The sequence below is a fragment of the Theropithecus gelada genome, chromosome 18 (genome assembly GCF_003255815.1).
Source record: "Theropithecus gelada isolate Dixy chromosome 18, Tgel_1.0, whole genome shotgun sequence".
Taxonomy (NCBI): domain Eukaryota; kingdom Metazoa; phylum Chordata; class Mammalia; order Primates; family Cercopithecidae; genus Theropithecus; species Theropithecus gelada.
The window spans coordinates 51,719,172-51,739,908 of NC_037686.1; the positions used below are offsets into that span (position 1 = coordinate 51,719,172).

General features: G+C 43.6%; 1 protein-coding gene across 1 annotated transcript in view; it reads left to right on the forward strand.

The window, feature by feature from the left end:
- The first annotated feature begins 948 nt into the window (after positions 1-948).
- LOC112611610 (O-acyltransferase like protein) overlaps positions 949-20,737 on the forward strand; it is a 75,847-nt gene continuing 56,058 nt past the window's right edge. Inside the window, exon 1 of the mRNA XM_025365571.1 lies at positions 949-1,099. Within this exon, the coding sequence (XP_025221356.1) occupies positions 949-1,099 (151 nt within the window). The remainder of the gene's footprint in view (positions 1,100-20,737) is intronic.

Consider the following 20,737-nt stretch of genomic DNA (forward strand, 5'->3'; position numbering starts at 1 on the left):
AACAAAAAAAAAAAAAAAAAAAAAGGAACCGAAGTCAGAGTCGGCGGGGTGTGTGCGTAGAAAGGGGTGGTCCGGGATGCTAGAAGATGCTCTGAAGCCAAATGGCAGCAGGAAGTACAACTAAGTCACGGCCACCCACAAGTGCAGATGTGTTCCAGCAGTGTAAACAAGATCTACAGAAATTGTTTCCCATTTTAAATGGAGATATATGGAAGTTACTATTTAAAGCAAGTCTTTCTGGAAGAAGAATATTTACACCGTGAGAAATCCAGATCGACACGTTTTATGTTTCCTTAAAGTAGTTGCGTACCATTCCCAAGGTCCTTTGTCAGCATCTGACTTCCCAGGATGTGTTTTCCAAACTCCCACGTGTGGATGTGTGTGCATATTTGTCCTGCTGCAACAAGTTCCTTCCCACGGGGCAGTTCAACACTCCCACGCTGATACCGCTCTCAAAGTCCAGCACATGCTTTAGCAGATGCATACCCTATGCAGACCATCACGGAGAAGCCCTTCTTTGCTTATCTTTCATCCAAATGTTTTACAAGTTCATCATCCTTCTTGGACAAAAGCCAAATATTGCCACTTAACATAGTCACTATAATTTTGAAACCCAGAGATGTACACCAGGCCATCTAACCAGAGAAAATCCAGCATTATCCATGTTAACTGGAAATGTTAATCTGCATAACCAAAGGAAGCCAGGTGGTCAGCGGCCCCCACATCCACAGTGCTGTGTTACTCAACAATAACAAGTTGTATATAAATTGGTTTCCATGGTTTGTTCATCTTGGCTGCTTTGCAGGTGGCTGGGAGACGCAGCTTGTCTCTCTGCCTATTAAAGAGCGAGCATGTCCCATTTACCCGCAACATATCATACACCAGTGTTTCGTAAATATAAGGCTATTTACCCAAGATGTGAGGCTTATCCTAACAGGTTAGGAGACAATGATGGGCCTGACTCTACTATTTTGCCTGCTGTCTTTTCAATTTCCTTTTGTTTTTCCTGCAAGAAACGTTTCTCTGAAGTGCATGCAAGATACTGATGAATTCCTTTCTGATCTGAATTCAGTGAAGCCCAAAGAATACGCTCTAAGAAGTAAGTAGGTTTCCCTGGTCCATTGCAGAGGTGAACACAGGGCAGTGGAGGTTTGTGCTGGGAGCATTCTAGACAAACTCTTGAGAATTGAAGACACAGAACCAGAAAGGAAAGAGAAGATGAGCCTTAATTTGCATTTTGCCAGGAATCAACAAGGGAGGAGGAATTTTTAATGTAGGAGGCTCTACGATCAGTCTAGTCAGAAGAATCTCATGAAGACCAACCTCTTAAGATGAAAGGCCAGGCATGGGGGCTCACATCTGTATCCCAGCACTTTCGGAGGCCAAGGTGGGTGGATCACTTGAGGTCAGAAGTTCGAGACCTGCCTAGCGAACATGGTAAAACCCCGTCTCTACTACAAACACAAAAATTAGCCAGGTGTGGTGGTACACACCTGTAATCCCAGCTACTTGGGAGGCTGAAGCAGGAGAATCACTTGAACGTAGAAGGCAGAGGTTGCAGTGAGCAGAGATCAAGTCAGCCTGGGCAATAGAGTGAGTCTTCTCAAAAAAGAAAGATGAGAATAGTTTATACACTGTATGATGCTTATAATTATTAACATCATTGATGTCATCAATATGGACAACATTTCATATTGTTATATGAGATATCTTGGTTTTTTTTTTGAGATGGAGTCTCACTCTGTCACCCAGGCTGGAATACAATGGTGTGATCTTGGCTCACTGTAACCTCTGCCTTCTGGGTTCAAGTGATTTTCCTGCCTCAGCCTCCTGAGTAGCTGGGATTATAGGCACCTGCCACCATGCCTAATTTTTGTATTTTTAGTAGAGACGGGGTTTCACCATGTTGGTCAGGCTGGTCTCGAACTCCTGACCTCGTGATCCACCCGCCTCGGCCTCCCAAAGTGCTGGGATTACGGGCATGAGCCACTGCGCCTGGAGGGCTTCTTTTTCTAGACATTTAGTTTGCTTTTGGTAATGAGTTGCTTCCTTATTCGGGGGGAAAAGTCTTGCCCATTCTGTGCTTGATAGTACATGCTAAGGAGCGTGTTGGTAAATGTGCGGGCTCACGCTAGATGGAGTGAGACTGCAGCCACACTTCTTGGCATGTGATAGAGATGGACTTCGGATGGTTAGAAGTTTGTTATTAGTTTCCCAAAATGATTCCCACAACTAAAGAGACACACACTTTCCTGCCAGAAAGGGACAAAAAATCAGATGTGTTTTCACTGGGGTAACCTCTTTTTCAGAAGAATGATTCATAGTTGATGCTGATGGGAACCACTAACAAGGAAAAATGTAAAAACTTGCTTTTCCCAAAGCCAGACAAACGAACATAGCAATTTACATTCACATTTTGAATGCATGACTAAAGTACTTTGTATTGAAAAATGCTTAGTAGCATAATATCCATCGTAAAGGTAATCAAAAGCTTTCATCTGATATTTTGTAATTCAAAATAGCACATAAGGCCGGGCGTGGTGGCTCACACCTGTAATCCCAGCATTTTGCGAGGCCGAGGTGAGCGGATCACCTGAGGTAAGGAGTTCAGGACCAGCCTGGCCAACATAGTGAAACCCCATCTCTACTAAAAATACAAATATCAGCCCTGCATGGTCGTGGGCGCCTATAATCCCAGCTACTTGGGAGGTTGAGTAATGAGAATCGCTTGAACCTGGGAGGTGGAGGTTGCAGTGAGCCAAGATCGTGCCACTGCACTCCTGCCTGGGAGACAAGAGTGAGGCTTCATCTCAAAAAAACAAAAAACAACAAACAAAAAAACATAATTTGAAGCAGTTGCCATTCTACACGGGATTAGATGTCCGGATACTTAATGAAATAGCAAGAGAATACAAATTCAATTGATTTACTAGCCATCTTCTTCAAGCCCCATTTTGAAATTGTGTTTTGCTCCAACACTTAGTGATGTTGTAGGGAACATTCTGACAAACTGGGGCCAAATAAGCAGGCCAAGAAAATCCAGAAGGTGCCGTGGCTGGCTCAGATTCCTGGTGATGAGGTGGTGGCACATATTGTCATCATTAGTCACAGCCATGTTAACGCTCTATTTGCCTTGTAAGTTGCTCTAGTCATGCACTGACCATGTTCCATCTGTAGGAGCCTGAAAATTGAAAATCTTTTAAGGTAAAAAGATTTTTCCAAGATAAATGGTTCGGGAAAGAATTGAATGATTTACCTAAGTGGACAGATGACTTAATTTATTGTAACAGATGAATACAATACTTGGTAGTTTTTTAAACTGATTTTCATTCTAATGTACCAGAAAATACTTGGCATTGTTGCTCTGACATTTTGCCTGAGATTTTTGAGCACAGCATGTCGTTCTGACCTTAGTTCTCAGTTTGGTTTTCCTGGCAGTCATGTGGATGGAAAAAGAATAAGAGTCACTGGTGAGTGAGTACTTTAATACAGTAGGCATCATTCTGAGGCTTGGGCGGGAGCGGTGCCATTTAGTTCTAGCAGCCACTATGCGGGGGAGGACAGTGTTAGTATCATCTCTTTTATAAAAGAGGAAATGGAGCCACAGAAATGCAAAGTATCCTGCCTGCAGTGGTAGAAATAAGATTTGAGCTCACATCGTCCAATTCCTGAGTCTGCACTTTTAATCGTTGAATAAAATAAGCAATAACAGGGCCGGGCACAGTGGCTCACGCCTGTAACCCCAGCACTTTGGGAGGCTGAGGCAAGTGGATTGCTTGAACTCAGGAGTTTGAGACTAGCCTGGCCAACATGGTGAAACCCGTCTCTACTAAAAATTAAAACGTTAGTCTGGTGTGGTGGCACATGCCTGTAGTCCCAGCTGCTCAGGAGGCTGAGGTAGGAGGATTGCTTGAGCATGGGAGGCGGAGGTTGCAGAGAGCCGAGATTGCTCCACTGCACTCCAGCTTGGGTGACAGAGCAAGACTCTGCCTCAATAAAATAAAATAAAATAAGCCACAAGAGAAACAAGAAAAACAAAATAAAACCCAGCAGCAAAAAGAGTGAAGCAGAGCTACACATATGGATCACATGGAAATAACATCAAGAAGAAAAAAACAAGCTATAGGAAGTTATATACATACGTAAGTTTAAACAAATGCAATTTAAGGTGCTGTCTTGCTCTATGTGGTTCTGCATATGTAGTACAAATATTCAGAAATGCATGAGAATGATAACCTCCAAATTCAGTCCAGGGCTAGCCTTGGTGGGGATGCAATTAGGAGCACACATTTCAAATGATTGGTCAAGTTTTATTTTTTAAGCTGGGTGGTGGGAACATAGGCACTTGTTTTATTGTTTATGACTTTTTAATGTATTAAATGTTGCATAATAGCCTTTTTTTGAGATAGAGTTTCACTCTTGTCACCCAGGTTAGAGTGCAATGGCGTTATCTCTGCACCTCTGCCTCCCGGATTTAAGTGATTCTCCTGCCTCAACCTCCCAAGTAGCTGGGATTACAGGCATGCGCCACCACACCTGGCTAATTTTTGCATTTTTAGTAGAAACGGGGTTTCGCCATGTTGGACAGTCTGATCTCGAACTCCTGACCTCAAGAGATCTGCCCACCTCGGCCTCCTGAAGTGCTAGGATTACAGGCATAAGCCACCATGCCCAGCTGCGTGATGGCATTTTTAAATGCCACCTCCAATCCCCAAACACGAAGATTGTGGCAGGCATGGGCTGTATAGGAGCTTGGATAATGGGCCAGGGCCGGCGGAATAAGGTGGAGAGAGAGTCCTTGAGTCATGGCTGTTCTAGAACAGGAGAGAGACTGATATTTAGAGACACTTAATCCAGCAGTGGGTAAGATAGATTAAAGGGGGCAGCCATGGTAGGAAACACTGTAGTAATCTAACTCTAAAAGGAGGCTCCGTTTCAAACTTTCCACCATCTTTTTCCATTTGCTTTCTAACATTCTCATGTCCACCATCCTTACAGAAATAAAATCCACCAAATACTTTCATATGCTTTGGTTTTGCCACCCTCCTGGATCTTGGGGTTTTATTTTATGTCCCTTTTTACTGCTACAGTCCTCAGCGAGTGTTCTGGTCTGCTTCTGGTTTTGTTGCTGTTGTTTTAAACTCCGTAAACCTCAGAAGTCCTACATTCAACCTCTTATCACGTACAAAAACCATATCCAGGCCAGGCACAGTGGCTCATGCCTGTAATCCCAGTACTTTGAGAGGCCCAGGCAGGCAGATCACCTGAGGTCAGGAGTTCAAGAGCAACCTGGCCAACATCGTGAAGCCCCATCTTTACTAAAAATACAAAAATTAGCCGGGCGTGGTGGTGGGCGCCTGTAATCCTGGCTACTTGGGAGGCTGAAGCAGGAGAGTTGCTTGAACCCAGGAGGCAGAAGTTGCAGTGAGCTGAGATCACTCCATTGCACTCCCACCTGGGTGACAAGAGCGAAACTGCATCTCAAAAACAAAACACAATAAAAACCACATCCCAAAAGATCACTGGTATCCTCTCTCCTGATTATTTTAAATGTTCTTTCTCCTTGATGTCTACAAAGAGTCAAACTCTGTAAAATACTTGAAGGGATTTATTCTAAGCCAAAATGAGTGACTGATGTCCTGTGACACAGCCCCAGGAGATCCTGAGAACATATGCCCAGGTGGTCAGACTGCAGGTTGGTACATTTCAGGGAGATATGAGACATCAGTCAGTACATGTAAGATGTGTATTGGTTTGGTCTGAAAAGGCAGGACAACTGGAAGGGGGTGGGGTGGCTTCTAGGTCATAGGCGGATTCAAAGCTCTTCCTATTGGCAATTGGTTGAAAGAGTTTATCTAAAGACCTGGAATCCATAGAAGGAAGTGTATGGGTTAAGATAAGGGATTATGGAGACCTAGGTTATTATGCAGATGAAGCCTCCAGGTAACAAGCTTCAGAGACAATAGATTGTCAATGTCTCTTATCAGACTTAAGTCTCCTCTATCAGTCTTATGTTAACACTGGCCAGTTGTGCCTGAATTCTGAAAGGGAGGAGGGTATAATGAGGGATGTCCCCCCTCCCTTCCCATTGTGGCCTGAACTAGTTTTTCAGGTTAACTTTGGAATGCCTTTGGCTGAAAGGAAGGGTGCATTCAGAGGGTTGGGGGTCTTAGAATCGTATTTTTGGTTTACATTAACCACCATGGAATGAGCTGCCTTCCTCTTTCTTCATACTTGTCTATTTCTATTACAATTCAGGGTTGGTCCCTGTCTGGGCTGTCCTTCTATGTTGATAATTGGTCTCTTTTCTCCTTCTCTTTCTCTCTCTGCCTGACCCCCTGAACCTTCCCACAGGCACTTTGTTCCTTTCCTTATTGTACTTCTCTTGTAAACGAATCAAGGTTTAGAGACAGGATACTAAGCAGTGGAAATTGTGCTAGGCTGGCAATAAGGCCTGGGACCACCTCCTGGTTAGGCCAATCACCAGCTGCGTGGCCTCACCCAAGCCACATCACCTTGTTTCACACACTGCCTTTAACAAGGTTCCTCACCTGTAAATGGCCAGGCTGTGTACTCAATTCTGGAAATCTACAGCAACTTTAAAGGATTCCAACCAAACCCTCATGACACATAGTTTACCTATAACAAACCTGCACATATACCCAGAACCTAAAATAAAATAAAGGACTTCTGACTCTTAAGCCCAGTAGTGTGCTACAGACAGTCTGTGCTGGCTTGAGAGTGCCAATTGTTAAGTGTCAAGGTGGTTGTTAAATATAATTATTTTTAGGGGCTAACTCACGCAAATTTACAATTAAATTATATTAAGAACGAAAGTAATAGATTTTTTTTTTTTGAGACTGAGTCACTCTGTCACCCAGGCTGGAGTACAGTGGGGCAATCTTGGCTCACTGCAGCCTCCCCCTCCTGGGTTCAAGCAATTCTCCTGCCTCAGCCTTCTGAGCAGCTGGGATTACAGGTGTGCGCTGCCATACCTGGCCAATGTTTGTATTTTTAGTAGAGATGGGGTTTCACCAAGTTGGTCAGGCTGTTCTCAAACTCCTGACCTCAGGTGATCTGCCCACCTTGGCCTCCCAAAGTGCTGAGATTACAGGTGTAAGCCACCATGCCCAGCCCAAAAGTAATAAATATTCAAAACTCATCACTTCCTATTTTACTACATTAAAAAAAAATCTATGTCTTATGTTAACACTGGCCGGTTGTGCCGGGTACAGGCTGGGTACAGTGGCTCACGCCTGTAATCCCAGCACTTTGGGAGGCTGAGGTGGGTGGATCACGAGGTCAGGAGATTGAGACTATCCTGGCCAACATGGTGAAACCCCGTCTGTATTAAAAATACAAAAGTTAGCTGGGTGTGGTGGCATGTGCCTGTAATCCCAACTACTCAGAAGGCTGAGGCAGGAGAATCGCTTGAACCTGGGAGGCGGAGGTTGCAAAGAGCCAAAATTGCGCCACTGCACTCCAGCCTGGCAACAGAGTAAGACTGTCAAAAAAAAAAAGAAAAAAAAATCTATCTGTATTCTTAAAGCTATTTACAGCTCTCGTATCTGTATAGTGGAAGTCACTGCTGTGCTACTGTGCGTGACCTTCTAAGTTCGTGTTCAAGGACGTCACCTTGAGAGCTGGGAGTCAGCCACGGGGGCCTGTCTTCATCAGGGAAGTCAGCAATAGCTGTAAATCAGGGCTTGATTTATTGTTTTATTGTCTAGACTGAGGAAATTGATGGATAAAATCTTGAGTGCAAATTAGAAGTGTGTAATGTCTAACCATTACATTATGAATAGCACAAAAAGATAAGGAAGTATCTTCAGTACTCCAACTATCATAAAATTCAGCAAAAAATTTGCTCACATCATGGACAAATAAGTTCTGACATACATCTTCCTTGTTTCACGTCAGTATTACTCATTAACGTGAATGAAAATATCAACATTCATGTGGGACGATACTTAGTCAACTGAAACCATAGATTGGCTACGGACACAAGAGTTGGGTAAAAATCAATGAAAGTATTCTGAGAGAATCAATTCATTATACGTGGAATTGATACTAAGGACCTCATTATTATACTACAGGCTTCATTATTTGTAATTTGTGTATGTTATAGGCTGACTTGTGTTTCCCTCAAATTCATATGTTTAAGTCCCAGTATGTCAGGATGGGATTCTATTTGGAGACAGGGTCTTTGAAGAGATAATTGGGCCAGACTTGGTGATTCACACCTGTAATCCCAGCTCTTTGGGAGGCCGAGGTGGGAGGATTGCTTGAGCCCAGGAGTTCAAGACCAGCCTGGGCAACAGGGCTAAACTATCTCTACAAAAAATACAAAAATTTAGCTGGGCATGGTGGCACATGCCTGTAATCTCGGCTGCCCAGGAGTCTAAGGTGGGGAGATCACCTGAGCCTGGGAGTTCGAGGCTACAGAGAGCTGTGATTGTGGCACTGTATTCCAGCCTGGACAGAGTAAGACCCTATCTCAAAAAAAAAAAAAAAAAAAAAAAAAAAAAAGATTATTAAGCCCAGATGAGATGAGTTGGGGTGGGGGTTGTCTTAACCAATAACTGGTGCCCCTTATAAGAAAAGGTGCTTGGGACATAGACATACATGGAGGGAAGACCACATGGGGACACAAGAAGACGGTCTCCTAGAGGATAAGGAGAGAGGCCTCTGAAGCAGCCAACCCTGCCAGTGCCTTGATCTCAGGCATACAGCCTCCAGAACTGGCAGAAATGAATTCCTGTTGTTTAAGCCACCCAGTCTGTGGTACTTCATTATGGCAGCCCTAGCGACTGAATCCAGTGTCCCACACAGTTTTTATATCAGTGTAATCGATACTAATCCCCACCTGGTGAGTGTTACAGCTTGAACGTGTCTTCCCAAAAGATATGTTGAAACCATAACCCCCTGGTTCCTGTGAATGTTAAGTTACTTGGAAATAAGGTCTTTGCAGATACGTAATGGGAGGTAATAGTAGATTAGGGTAGGCCCTAATCCCATTATTGGTGTCCTTATAAAAGGGAAATTTGGACACAGACACAGAGGGAGAACATTCCATAAGGATGGAGAAGAGATTGGGGTGATGCCTCCTGGCCTAGGGTTGCTGGCAACCTCTAGAAGCTAGGAGAGCATGAAACTGATTCTTCCTCGGAGCCTCTGAAGGGAACCAATGTTGCTCAGCCCTTGATTTCAGATTTCTAGTCCCTAGAACTGTGAGATAATACATCTCTGTTGTTTTAAGCCACCCAGTTTGTGGAAAATTCTGAAGACAGTACTAGCAAACTAATACAAAGAATTACGAATTAACACCTCTCAAATGCACTCTAGAATCAAAAGCATGTATTTATCATCCAGAATGGAGAGAAAAAAAAAAAACAAAAACAAAGCACTGTGCCTCGGGTAGGTCCAGGGACTCATTTTCCTTGAGATGTAGCAGAGCTTTTTTTTTTTTTTTTTTTTTTTTTTTTTTTGAGGAGTCTCACTCTGTCACCAGGCTAGAGTGCAGTTGCACGATCTCAGCTCACTGCAACCTCTACCTCACCGGTTCAAGTGATTCTCCTGCCTCAGCCTCCCGAGTAAGCTGAGACTACAGGTACACACCAACACACCTGGCTCATTTTTGTATTTTTTCTGATAGAGATGGGTTTTGCCGTGTTGGCCAGGCTGGTCTTGAACTCCTGACCTCAGGTGATCTGCCTGCCTTGGCGTCCCAACATGCTGGGATTACGTGCCTCGCCCCAGAGCACTTTCTTAAAGTGCAACCAGCCCATGTGTGTCTACAGCAGAGAACTTGCAGGGGAAGCTACTGATGTGGAATTTTAACTTCCCTCAGCAGATCTCGGCTCCTCCCCAGGTTTCACGTGATTGCTGCATTTTGCTGCACTTGATTCCTCTGGGACAGAATGATGAGGGAGGAAGGGAGGCCTCAGGATCCCAAGCAGCCTGCTGGGCTTTTCATTTCCTGTTTCTCTAATCTCATCACATTCTTGAAAATTTCCCCAAGCAGCTACTTTTGCTCTGAGACTTTCTTAACCCTTCAAGTCCCTCTTCCCTGGTTCCTATACCAAGCCCTGGGCCCACCCTATTGGCCAGAGTACTGAGCTTCCTACTCGGGCCACCTGCTCCCTTTGGATTCCCCATTTCGCTCCTGGAATGCTTATTTCATGTCTCTTGTCCGTGTGCCTCATCTTCTCTCCTGGAAGCCAAGGCCACAGCTGATGCCTTGTCGGAGGCAGGGGTCTGCAGGCAGACACTGAATGGACTAGCACCCATCACAGGCCCCTGGCCGAGCCTGGGTCCCCTGTCACCAGGGCAGATCTGGTCATCTTGATTTTCAGTCTCTGAATGTTGCCTCTTTTCCCACCCAGCTGTTAGTCTGAAGGGCATTTTACTCAAGGCCAGACCCTCTCCTGATGCTAGAGCAAGGGACAGAAAAGATGCTGAAATGAAGCAAATGTTAAGGTAAAGGGTGAAACTGGGCTTCACTGAAGTTCTGGGTTCACTGGATGCCAAATATCCATGCTGCAGTAGACTGAAACACGGTCCCCCAAAAGACATCCCAATTCCCGGAGCCTGGGAATATTACCTTATATGGAAACAGGGTCCTTGCAGAAGTGATTAAATTAAGGATCTTAAAATGTGGGGGTTGTCCTGGATTATCCAGGTGGGCCCTAAATGCAGCCCCATGTATCCTTAGAAGAGAGTGACAGGCCGGGCATGGTGGCTCACGCTGGTAATCCCACACTTTGGGAGGCTGAGGCAGGTGGATCACTGAAGGTCAAGAGTTCGAAACCAGTCTGGCCAACGTGTTGAAACCTCTTTACTATAAATACAAAAATTAGCCAGGCATGGTGGCAGGTGCTTGTAATCCCAGCTACTCGGGAGGCTGAGGCAGGAGAATTGCTTGAAACTGAAAGGTAGAAGTTGGAGTGAGCTGAGATCGTGCCACTGCACTCCAGCCTGGGTGACAGTGAGAATTCATCTCAAAAAAAAAAGGGAGACAGGAGGAAATATGCATCCACCACACATGCACACGGAGACGATGTGGCCTCAGAGGCAGAGTTTGGAATGCTGTGGCCACAATCCAAGGGAGGCCGGCAGCTGGAGGAAGGAAAGAACAGATTCTTCCCTGAAGCCTCCACAAGGAGTACAGCCCTTGCTAACACCTTGGTTTCAGTCCAGTCATATTTATTTTGGATTTCTGGCCTCCAGAACTGTGAGAAGATAACTTTCTATAGTTTTAAGCTATGGAATCTGTGGTAATTGTTACAGCAGCCACAAGAAATTAATATGCATGCTATTCTTGTTCTTTTGGTCTAAGATTAATAGCCGACCAGACACAAGGGGGACTGCCAGGAGGTGTCTGCTAAGAGCCTGTCTCGGGAACTAGGCTGTGAAATGGAGAGCACATTCAGCTCTTTTACCACAAGGAAATCTCTGGCACCTGCTAGTTAGCATTTTACCTGCATGCCCTGTATCGTCAACTATAAGGCAAGGACTATTCTTGTTTTCAAAAATCTCCAGTGTAACACAGCAATCTGGTAGGTGCTTAATAAAAGCTTGAACGTCATAATTCCTTTCAGGAGTTGTTTCTGGCCTAGCATTCCAGAAGCTTCCACTGCCTTCAACTTCATGTCAACACATCATATTTAAAAACTTAAGACTGTAGACCAAGGTCTCCTTTTTCCTCTATTCAAACCCAGAAATTAATCAGCTGTGCATTTTAATATCCACATTTCATTGCCACCAAGTGAGAAAGAAAATTTGCCTGCCAATTAGCACAGAATTGAAACAAGTTGTTTTTAATCTTTTGAAAATGAAACTTGGAACAACTGCCATATGATTTGAAGTAGCAGGTGCGATTAATCATTCATTTATTCTATTTCTCCCTCCCATGACAATCACAATGTATTTTGATTTGGAGGGTGCCCGTGCCCTGGCATCTCTTAGGTTCTTGACAGAAGCTAATTAAGGATTAGTTTGGAAAAGAGCAACTTGTCCATTTGAATTCATACTCAGAAAGGAAGCAAATGCAATTTGAAAATTTGCATGGCACAAAATATGAGCTCAGCTAGACAACTGCAAATGCAATCAGCTTAGAAAGCAAATACCAACTGGAAAGAAAACTAGAATTTAACCTTCTCAAATGAAGAATGGGATATTCTTCATGTGCCCTTCAGGGTTTACCTAAGGAGGGAGACAGCCTCAGTTTTGACATCTCTTTTGTTTCTGTCTCCTTCAAGGCTTATGGTTCCAGACCCTTTCTTACACTTCAGGCTACAGAGTTGGGGCTACTCCATGATGGAAAAGAGGATTTGAAAATCATTTAGTCTGTTATAGGCTGGGTGTGGTGGCTCACGCCTGTAATCCCAGCACTTAGGGAGGCCGAGGCAGGTGGATCGCCTGAGGTCAGGAGTTTGACACCAGCCTGGCCAACATGGTGAAACCTCATTTCTACTAAAAATACAAAAATTAACCGGGTGTGGTGGTGCATGTCTGTAATCCCAGCTACTTGGGAGGCTGAAGCACGAGAGTCGCTTGAACCCAGGAAGCAGAGGTTGCAGTGAGCCGAGATTGTGCCGCTGCACTCCAGCCTGGGTGACAGCAAGATTCTGTCTCAAAAAAAAAAAAAAAAAAAATTAGTCTGTTACAGTAAACGCATCCAGTTTAATTGTTTTGTTTTTCTGACACAAAGAGACTTCAAAATGTCTCTGTGGAGCTGGATTTTGGGCATTTGAACTTAAATTTTTTTAAGTTTAATTTGATTCAGCAAATGTTCATTGAGCTCCTGCTCTGAGAGATACATGAAGACACAGCGCCTCCTCCCTCCCCTCACCGTGGGAGACACGTACACAATGTCAACCTACCTTTTAGTGTGACATGTAAGCAAGAATCTGGAATGCTTCTTAGGGAAGAGCATCCTTCAGTAGACTTAAAGGATGATTCAACATTTGCCAGGCAGATGGAAAGGGGAACATTCCACGCTTAAAGACAGCGTCGCCTGGTGCGTTCTGTATCTTGGAACAGAGGAAATGAGCGTGGGTTGGGAGGATGAGCCCAAAGGGGTAAGTCAGCTCACGAAGGGCCTTTTAAACCGTACTCAGGAGTCTGGAATTAATCCTCAAAGTCAGAGCACGCAAGCCTGGCTGCTCATTACGATCACCTGGGACATTTTGAAAAACAATTAAAGCTCAAGCCTCACCCCTGACCAATTAAGTCATTCTTTGTCAGGGTGGAGCCTGGGTGTATTTTTTTTTTTTAATGTCTCAGGTGATTTGAACACCCACCAGAATTCCCACCAGAGCTGAGAATCACAGCCGTCGCTAAGAGGTCTGCAAAGCTTTTCCCTAAAGGGCCTGATAGTAAATATTTTCAGCTTTGTCAGCGAGAGGGTCTCTCTTACAGCTACTCACCCTGCCATTTTGTGGGAAAGCAGCTCTGACAATATGTAAATGAATGAGCATGGCCCTATTAAAAATAAACTTTTCTTAAAAGACAAGCAGGGTTATAGTTGGCCAACCCCTACTCTAGATGATGGGACGCCATTAAGAATTTAAGAAGCATATTGATTCAAAAATTTTTACAGATTATTACATAAATAATACATGAATTTGTTCACACTATAAATGAATCTAAATAATGCAGACAAAGTTCAAGACCTTTTTATTCCCTCATTCAAATACCAGTCCCTTTCCTAGATAATAACTGTTATCAATGAGGTATAAATTTTTCTAGAATTTTCTCCTTCCTCTTTTTGGTATGTACTAGAAAGATATAATTTTTTTACGTTTAAAAAATGTATTTATTTTTCTTGCCAGGCATGGTGGCCTGTAATCCGGCACTTTGGGAGGCCAAGGTGGGAGGATCACTTGAGTCCAGGAGTTCGAGACCAGCCTGGGCAACATAATGTATAGACCCTGTCTATACAAAAATAAAAAAACAAAATTAGCTGGGTGTAGTGGTGTGTACCTGTAGTCCTAGCTACTCAGGAGGCTAAGGTGGAAGGATTGCTTGAGCCTGGGAGGCCAAGGCCGTGGTGAGCTGAGATCATACCACTGCACTCTAGCCTGGGCGACAGAGTAATACCCTGTTTCAAATATATATATATGTAAAGAGAGAGAGAGAGTATATGTTTATATTGTGTGTGTGTGTGTGTGTGTATATCTATATGTATGTATTTCTTAAACTTGCTTTTTCCCCTACATAATAATTCGTCTTGGAGTATTTCCACAGCAGTAAATATGTATCTCTTTTTAGTTTTTGCATAGCATAATAAAATATGAACTATGAAAGCCCCATGGCTCATTTAACAATTTTCTGAGAGAGGTTGGACTATTTGGAATTGTGAACATTAAACTGTTTTATCCTACAAAATGGCATTTTGAAATGGTTAAACCTCACAGTCTGTGTCCAATTTTTTGCCATTACAAGCATTACTGCCGCAAGCATCTTGCATTGTGTGCTCATGTGTGTATCCCTGGGGCAGATTCTGAGATATTGACTTGCTGGATCACTGTGCCTCGCAGTTTGAAAGGAGTCTTTGGCTAAACCCCAGACACTGACTCTGGCAAACTTCAACATAAAGGAAAGCTATTGGCAAAGTATGGGCCAGCTCAGAGGAGGCAGGGAAAGGCTAAAGACCTGCTTCCTGGCGGATGAGTGGAGCCCAAGCTTGGCTTTGGGACCTTTCTCACTCCACTAAAGTCCTGGCAGAGGGTTGACTGTGTGTCACAGTGATGGGCAGTAAGGCTTGGAGTGGCTTCCAGGGACCCCTTTGGCCTCTGTAATGAGAGGACAGAGCACCTTGATTTTTTGGTCAAGATTGTGCACAGCTGGGCAGTGGTATTCTCTAAAAGAAAATCTAGTTGCTTACTAAGGAGAGAGAATGGCTTCCAGGAGACCAAAAAAATTTCTTCAGGCAGGGTGCGGTGACTCACGCCTGTAATCCCAGCACTTTGGGAGGTTGAGGCAGGTGGATTGCTTGAGCTCAGGAGTTCAAGACCAGCCTGAGCTACACAGCAAAACCTTGTTTCTATCAAAATAAATAAATGTATTCATATTTTTACCGTCTTAGTTCATTTTCTGCTACTATAACAGAATATCATAGACTAGATAATTTATAAAGAAAAGAGATTTATTTTCTCACAGTTCTGGAGGCTGGGAAGTCTAAGAACATGGTGTCGGCATCTGGTAAGGGACTTCGTGCTGTGTTATCCCGCAGTGGAAGGTGGAAAGGTAAATGAGAGAGAAAGCATAAGGAACCAGGCTTGCTTTTATAATAACCCACTCTCTACACAAGTGACCTGGTCCTGCAATAATGACATTAGTCCATTATTAGGTCTCTTATCAGGCCTAATGAGCTCTTATTAGACCTCACCTTCCAATACTGGTACATTGGGGACTCAGTTTCCAACACATGAATTTTGGACACTCACCAATACTTAATTGTATTAACCTTTAAAATTTCAACCAATACAGTAAGCAGAATATCTAATTGCTGTTCACTGGCAAGACTGAACAACTTTCTCCTATTTATTAGTCAGTTGGATTTCCTTCTCCAAGGGTTTCCTGTTCGTAGCTTTTGTGGATTTTAAATCATTTCTTTGGCATTTTAAAAATGTTTGCTTTATGCCAGGCACCATGGCTCACGCCTGTAATCTCAGCACTTTGGGAGGCTGAGGCAGGTGGATAATGAAGTCAGGAGTTTGAGACCAGCCTAGTCAACATGGTGAAACCCCATCTCTACTAAAAATATAAAACTTAGCTGGGTGTGGTGGTGCACGCCTGTAATCCCAGCAACTTGGGAGGCTGAGGCAGGAGAATTGCTTGAACCTGGGAGGTGGAGGTTGCAGTGAGCTGAGATCACACCACTGCACTCCAGCCTGGGCAACAGAGCAAGACTCCACCTCAAAACAAAAAAAGTTTGCGGGCCGGGCGCGGTGGCTCAAGCCTGTAATCCCAGCACTTTGGGAGGCCGAGATGGGCGGATCACGAGGTCAGGAGATCGAGACCACCCTGGCTAACACGGTGAAACTCCGTCTCTACTAAAAAATACAAAAAACTAGCCGGGCGAGGTGGCAGGCACCTGTAGTCCCAGCTACTTGGGAGGCTGAGACAGGAGAATGGCGGGAACCCGGGAGGCGGAGCTTGCAGTGAGCTGAGATCCGGCCACAGCACTCCAGCCTGGGCAACAGAGCGAGACTCCGTCTCAAAAAAAAAAAAAAAACAAAAAAACAAAAAAAGTTTGCTTTGTAAGGGTGCTTTATATATTCTGAATGCAATTCTTTATCTAAGTTATAAATATAGTGACCGTGTTCTCTCATTACCTTTTAACTATGTTCACGGGGCCTTGAGTTTAAAGGAGGGGAGGGACGTGGTCAGTCTTGTGGTTCATCTCAGTCTAGAAGATCACCGATGGCTATAAACGGCCAAGTTGCACACCAGCTCTAAGGTTCTGAGTGTGGTGAGAGACAGGGAGACTCAAACTCATTGGAAGGAAAATGGGAGGGTCAGTAATTCTCATTCCAGCAAAAACCTGGAATAATGGAAACCTATGGAAAAGAGGTCACTGATAATCACCCGCTGGCTGAGCCCAAGTGGTCTGATGCAGTGGAACTGGCCGAAGAAGAGGCGAAGGGTCCTCAAAAGCCAGTCAACCCGGTGAACTCAGCAAGTACTGTTTGTCAAGTTAGGACCAGGAGGTTTTCAAAATAACATATTCCCTCTTTTTTTTTTTTTTAAGACAGAGTCTCACTCTATCTCTCAGGCTTGAGTGCAGTGGTGTGATCATGGCTCACTGCTGCCTTGACCTCCCCTGGTGAGGTAACCCACCTCAGTCTCTTGAGTAGCTGGGACTACAGGTGCAAGTCACTATGCCTGGCTAATTTTTTGTATTTGTTGTAGAGAGATAGGGTTTTGCCACATTGCCCAGGGTGGTCTTGCACTTGTGAGCTCAAGCGATCCACCTGCCTCAGCCCCCAAAGGTGCTGGAATTACAGGCATGAGCCACTGCACTCAGCCTACATATTTCCTTTTGTTTTTCTTTTTTTTTTTTTTAAAGCACATATGTAAGCAAAATGCAGTTCCTTCAACCTGATTTCCAGATTAAATCTCGGAAATCCAACTGTAGTAGTTAAGACAGAAATGCAGGAGGAGCAGGGTCATTTCACAAGCTTTATTGGGGTTTTCTCCCCACTCCTTCTAAAGAATACCATCATCTTTAGTTATGCCTAAGAATCTATATTCCAAACTGACAAGTAAAAACTGGGTCCTTGTGTCTATTTGAAAGAGTAAGAGGTTATGAATTCTGCTTAAACTGGGTTTGAATACACAGCTCTAATTCTTGCTAGCAATTAAAAGGAGTTAGGTTTCTGTTGTTGTGCATATTACTTATCATTTCTGAGCCTCAGTTTTCTCACTTCTACTACCCTGTACTGGTCATGTGACCTTGAGTGAGTGACGTGACCGCCCTGTGCCTCAGTTTCCATATCTGTAAAATGGGGACTATAATGATTACTTAGCTCATAACGTTACACAGTTGTGTTAGGGTTAAATGAGACAATGGACAGAAAGCAACTCAAAACATGCCTGGCACACACTAGGGCCTACATGTTAGTTGTTATTGTCACAATGCACAGATCTGCCTGAGTCCTGGCAACATTCGTCTTGCCATGTAATTTTAAGGGAAAGAAGTCAAATGGACCATAGTCATCAAGCTTGAAAAACTCCAACTGGGCCAGGCATGATAGCTCACGCCTGGAATCCCTGCACTTTGGGAGGCCAAGGCGGGTGGATCACCTGAGGTCAGGAGTTCGAGACCAGCCTGACCAACATGGTGAAACCCCATCTCTACTAAAAACACAAAAATTAGCCAGGCATGGTGGCAGGTGCCTGTAATGCCAGCCTGGTCATTCACTCATTCATTCACCCTTCTGGCCTCTACCTTTGGTTCTCTTTCTTCCCTAAGGAGCTGGGGGATCGCAGTAGCAGGAGATTATGTCTTCTCAGTGCTGCTTCTTTCAGATAATTTGAGGGAAAATTCCAGACTGAGAGAGTTGTTCGGTAGGGCTGGGATTGCCGCTGACTCCGTGTGCCAGGGTTTTCTGCCCTGAGGGTCGTGCTCTCTTCTCTGCACTCTTTACATCTCTGAGGCAGCACACACTCTGGGGGCTGGGCTGTCACATGTTCTTGAACACACGCACTTCACCAGACAAAGAGTATAAGAGTGCACAAGCCAACACACCCAAATCCTTGAGGAGCAGGCACATAAAAGAGGGACACTGGACTGAAGAACATGTGTACTATGTGAAGCTGAATAATTGGAACAGGTGGGTCATCAGGAATATAAAAAAGCACAATAAATGTAATCAGAGATAAGGGAGAATATGACTGATACAAAGCACAAAAAAAAAATCATAAAAAGTCAAGAGGAACAGTTGAAATCAAAACAAAATAGATGGGATAGATAGTAAGATGGATAGAGGCCAAGAAAAATTAGTGAGTTGGAAGATCAGTTTGAAGATCTCTCAAAACAGTGCAGGAAAGGATAAAGAGATGTGAAGGTTAAAGAAAAACCAAAGAATATTGAGGCTAAAGGTGCCAACAGTTGGATAATAGAAACCAAAAGGAGAAATGTAACAAAGCAAATGGAAGAAGGCAATATTTGAACACATAATCACAATACTTTCTCTGGAATTAAAGGAAGATTAAAAATATCGGGTTGAAAGGGTTTACAGTACGCTAAAATAAATAAAGAAAATTTACACCTGAGTATATGTCAGTAGAGATAAAATTAAGAATATTAAAAGCAATGAGGAAATTCTAAAAACTTCTGGAGAGAACAGCAATCAGATTGACATCAGACTTCAAAATTACAGAAGAAAAGCTGAAAGAGAAATCTCTGTATGGAAACTAAATATTATATTACCAGCTAACTCTTTGTAAAAAAAAAAAAAAAGAAAGTGCATGGGAAAGTTGTGTGAGTGCACACACACACACTTAGAGCTGAATGATAATGAAAACACCAGACATCAAAATTTAGATACAGATATAGCAGTACTTAGAGGAAAATTCCTTGCTCTCAATACCTGTTACAAGGACATAAGAAAGGTTGAAAACATGAGCTAAGCAATCAACTCAATAAATTTATAAAAGACAAACAGATCAATCTCAAAGAAACAATAAGGACATAATAAAAATAAGGTCAGACCAGCCTGGCCAACACAGTGAAACACTGTCTCTGCTAAAAATACAAAAATTAGCTGGGCATGGTGGCGGGCACCTGTAGTCCTAGCTACTCAGAGGCTGAGGCAGAAGAATCCCTTGAACCCAGGAGGTGGAGGTTGCGGTGAGCCGAGATGGTGCCACTGCACTCCGGTCTGGGTGACAGAGTAAGACTCCATCTCAAAAAAAAAAAAAAAAAAAAAAAAGGTCAGAAATCAATGAGACAGAAAAGAAACAAACCCATAAAGAATACCAAGATTAGCAAAACCAAAAGCTGATTGTTAGAGTTCTCAAGCAATAGTGAAGGAGGACAAGTGAGAAAAGATACAAATAAAAACTGAAGAATGAAAAAGGAGTAAATATAGATACAACAAAGAATAAAAAATAATAAATGAATATTTGGAAAGCAAAACAAAATGAATAAATTTTAAAAATTTTGAATGATTCAAAAAGAAATAGAAAAATGGAAAAGCATTTGAAATTAAGACCTTCCTTCTCACCAAATTATAGACTATGATGGTTGAAACAGTTCCATTCTACCCAACTTCTTACAATATACAATCCCAGTTGTTCCAGCAAACTTCGAAAGTGTGAAAGTTGCGCATCTCACTTTACTTTTTTAAACTTTTTTATTTTAAATAATTATAGGTGCACAGGAAGTTGCAAGAATAGTTCAGTGAAGTATCAGTTGTACCCATGGGATTTTAATTTATAGAAATGACTTAGTGTCTCCACTGAAAGGACAATGCCATTGAAAGATGATTTTTAGGCCAGGCATGATGGTGGCTCACGCTTATAATCTCAGCACTTTAGGAGGCCCAGGCAGGTGGATCATGAGGTCAGGAGTTCAAGGCCAGCCCAGCCAACATGGTGAAACCGCATCTCTACTAAAAATACAAAAAAATTAGCTGGGCGTGGTGGATGGGTGCCTGTAATCCCAGCTACTCGGGTGGCTGAGGCAGAGACTTGCTTGAACCTGGGAGGCAGAGGTTGCAGTGAGCCGAGATCGCGCCACTGCACTCCAGCCTGGGAAACAGAGTGAGACTGTCTCAAAAAAAAAAAAAAGATGATTTTTATTACTCGCATTTCCTGGAAGGAGGGGCCTGCCATGCCACACAAGAGGGGCCTGCCATGCCATACAGAGCCACCTGGGGAAGCATACAATTGGCCAGGAGGCAGGAGGGTGAAGGAGAAGCATAGGTCACTACCTTTGTCGGGGTTTCTGAAGGGGCCAGGCAGAGCAGGGTGAACAGTGCAGGACCGGTTGGTTTGAATACTGTAGGTGGGCTCTGGGTAACATGGGTGATCTCAGATTGTCTGGCACCTGGCTCTGGGGTGCTTTAGGGCAGAGGAACATTGACTTGGTGTGTGAGAGTTTGATAAAGGCGATAGCTGGGGTCATGTGCTCTGGATTGATTCATTTCCATGTTAAAGGTATGCTCCTAGGATGAGCCTTTGCTCCTTCTAAGAATTGGGTAGCCATGGGAGGGGCAGTCTC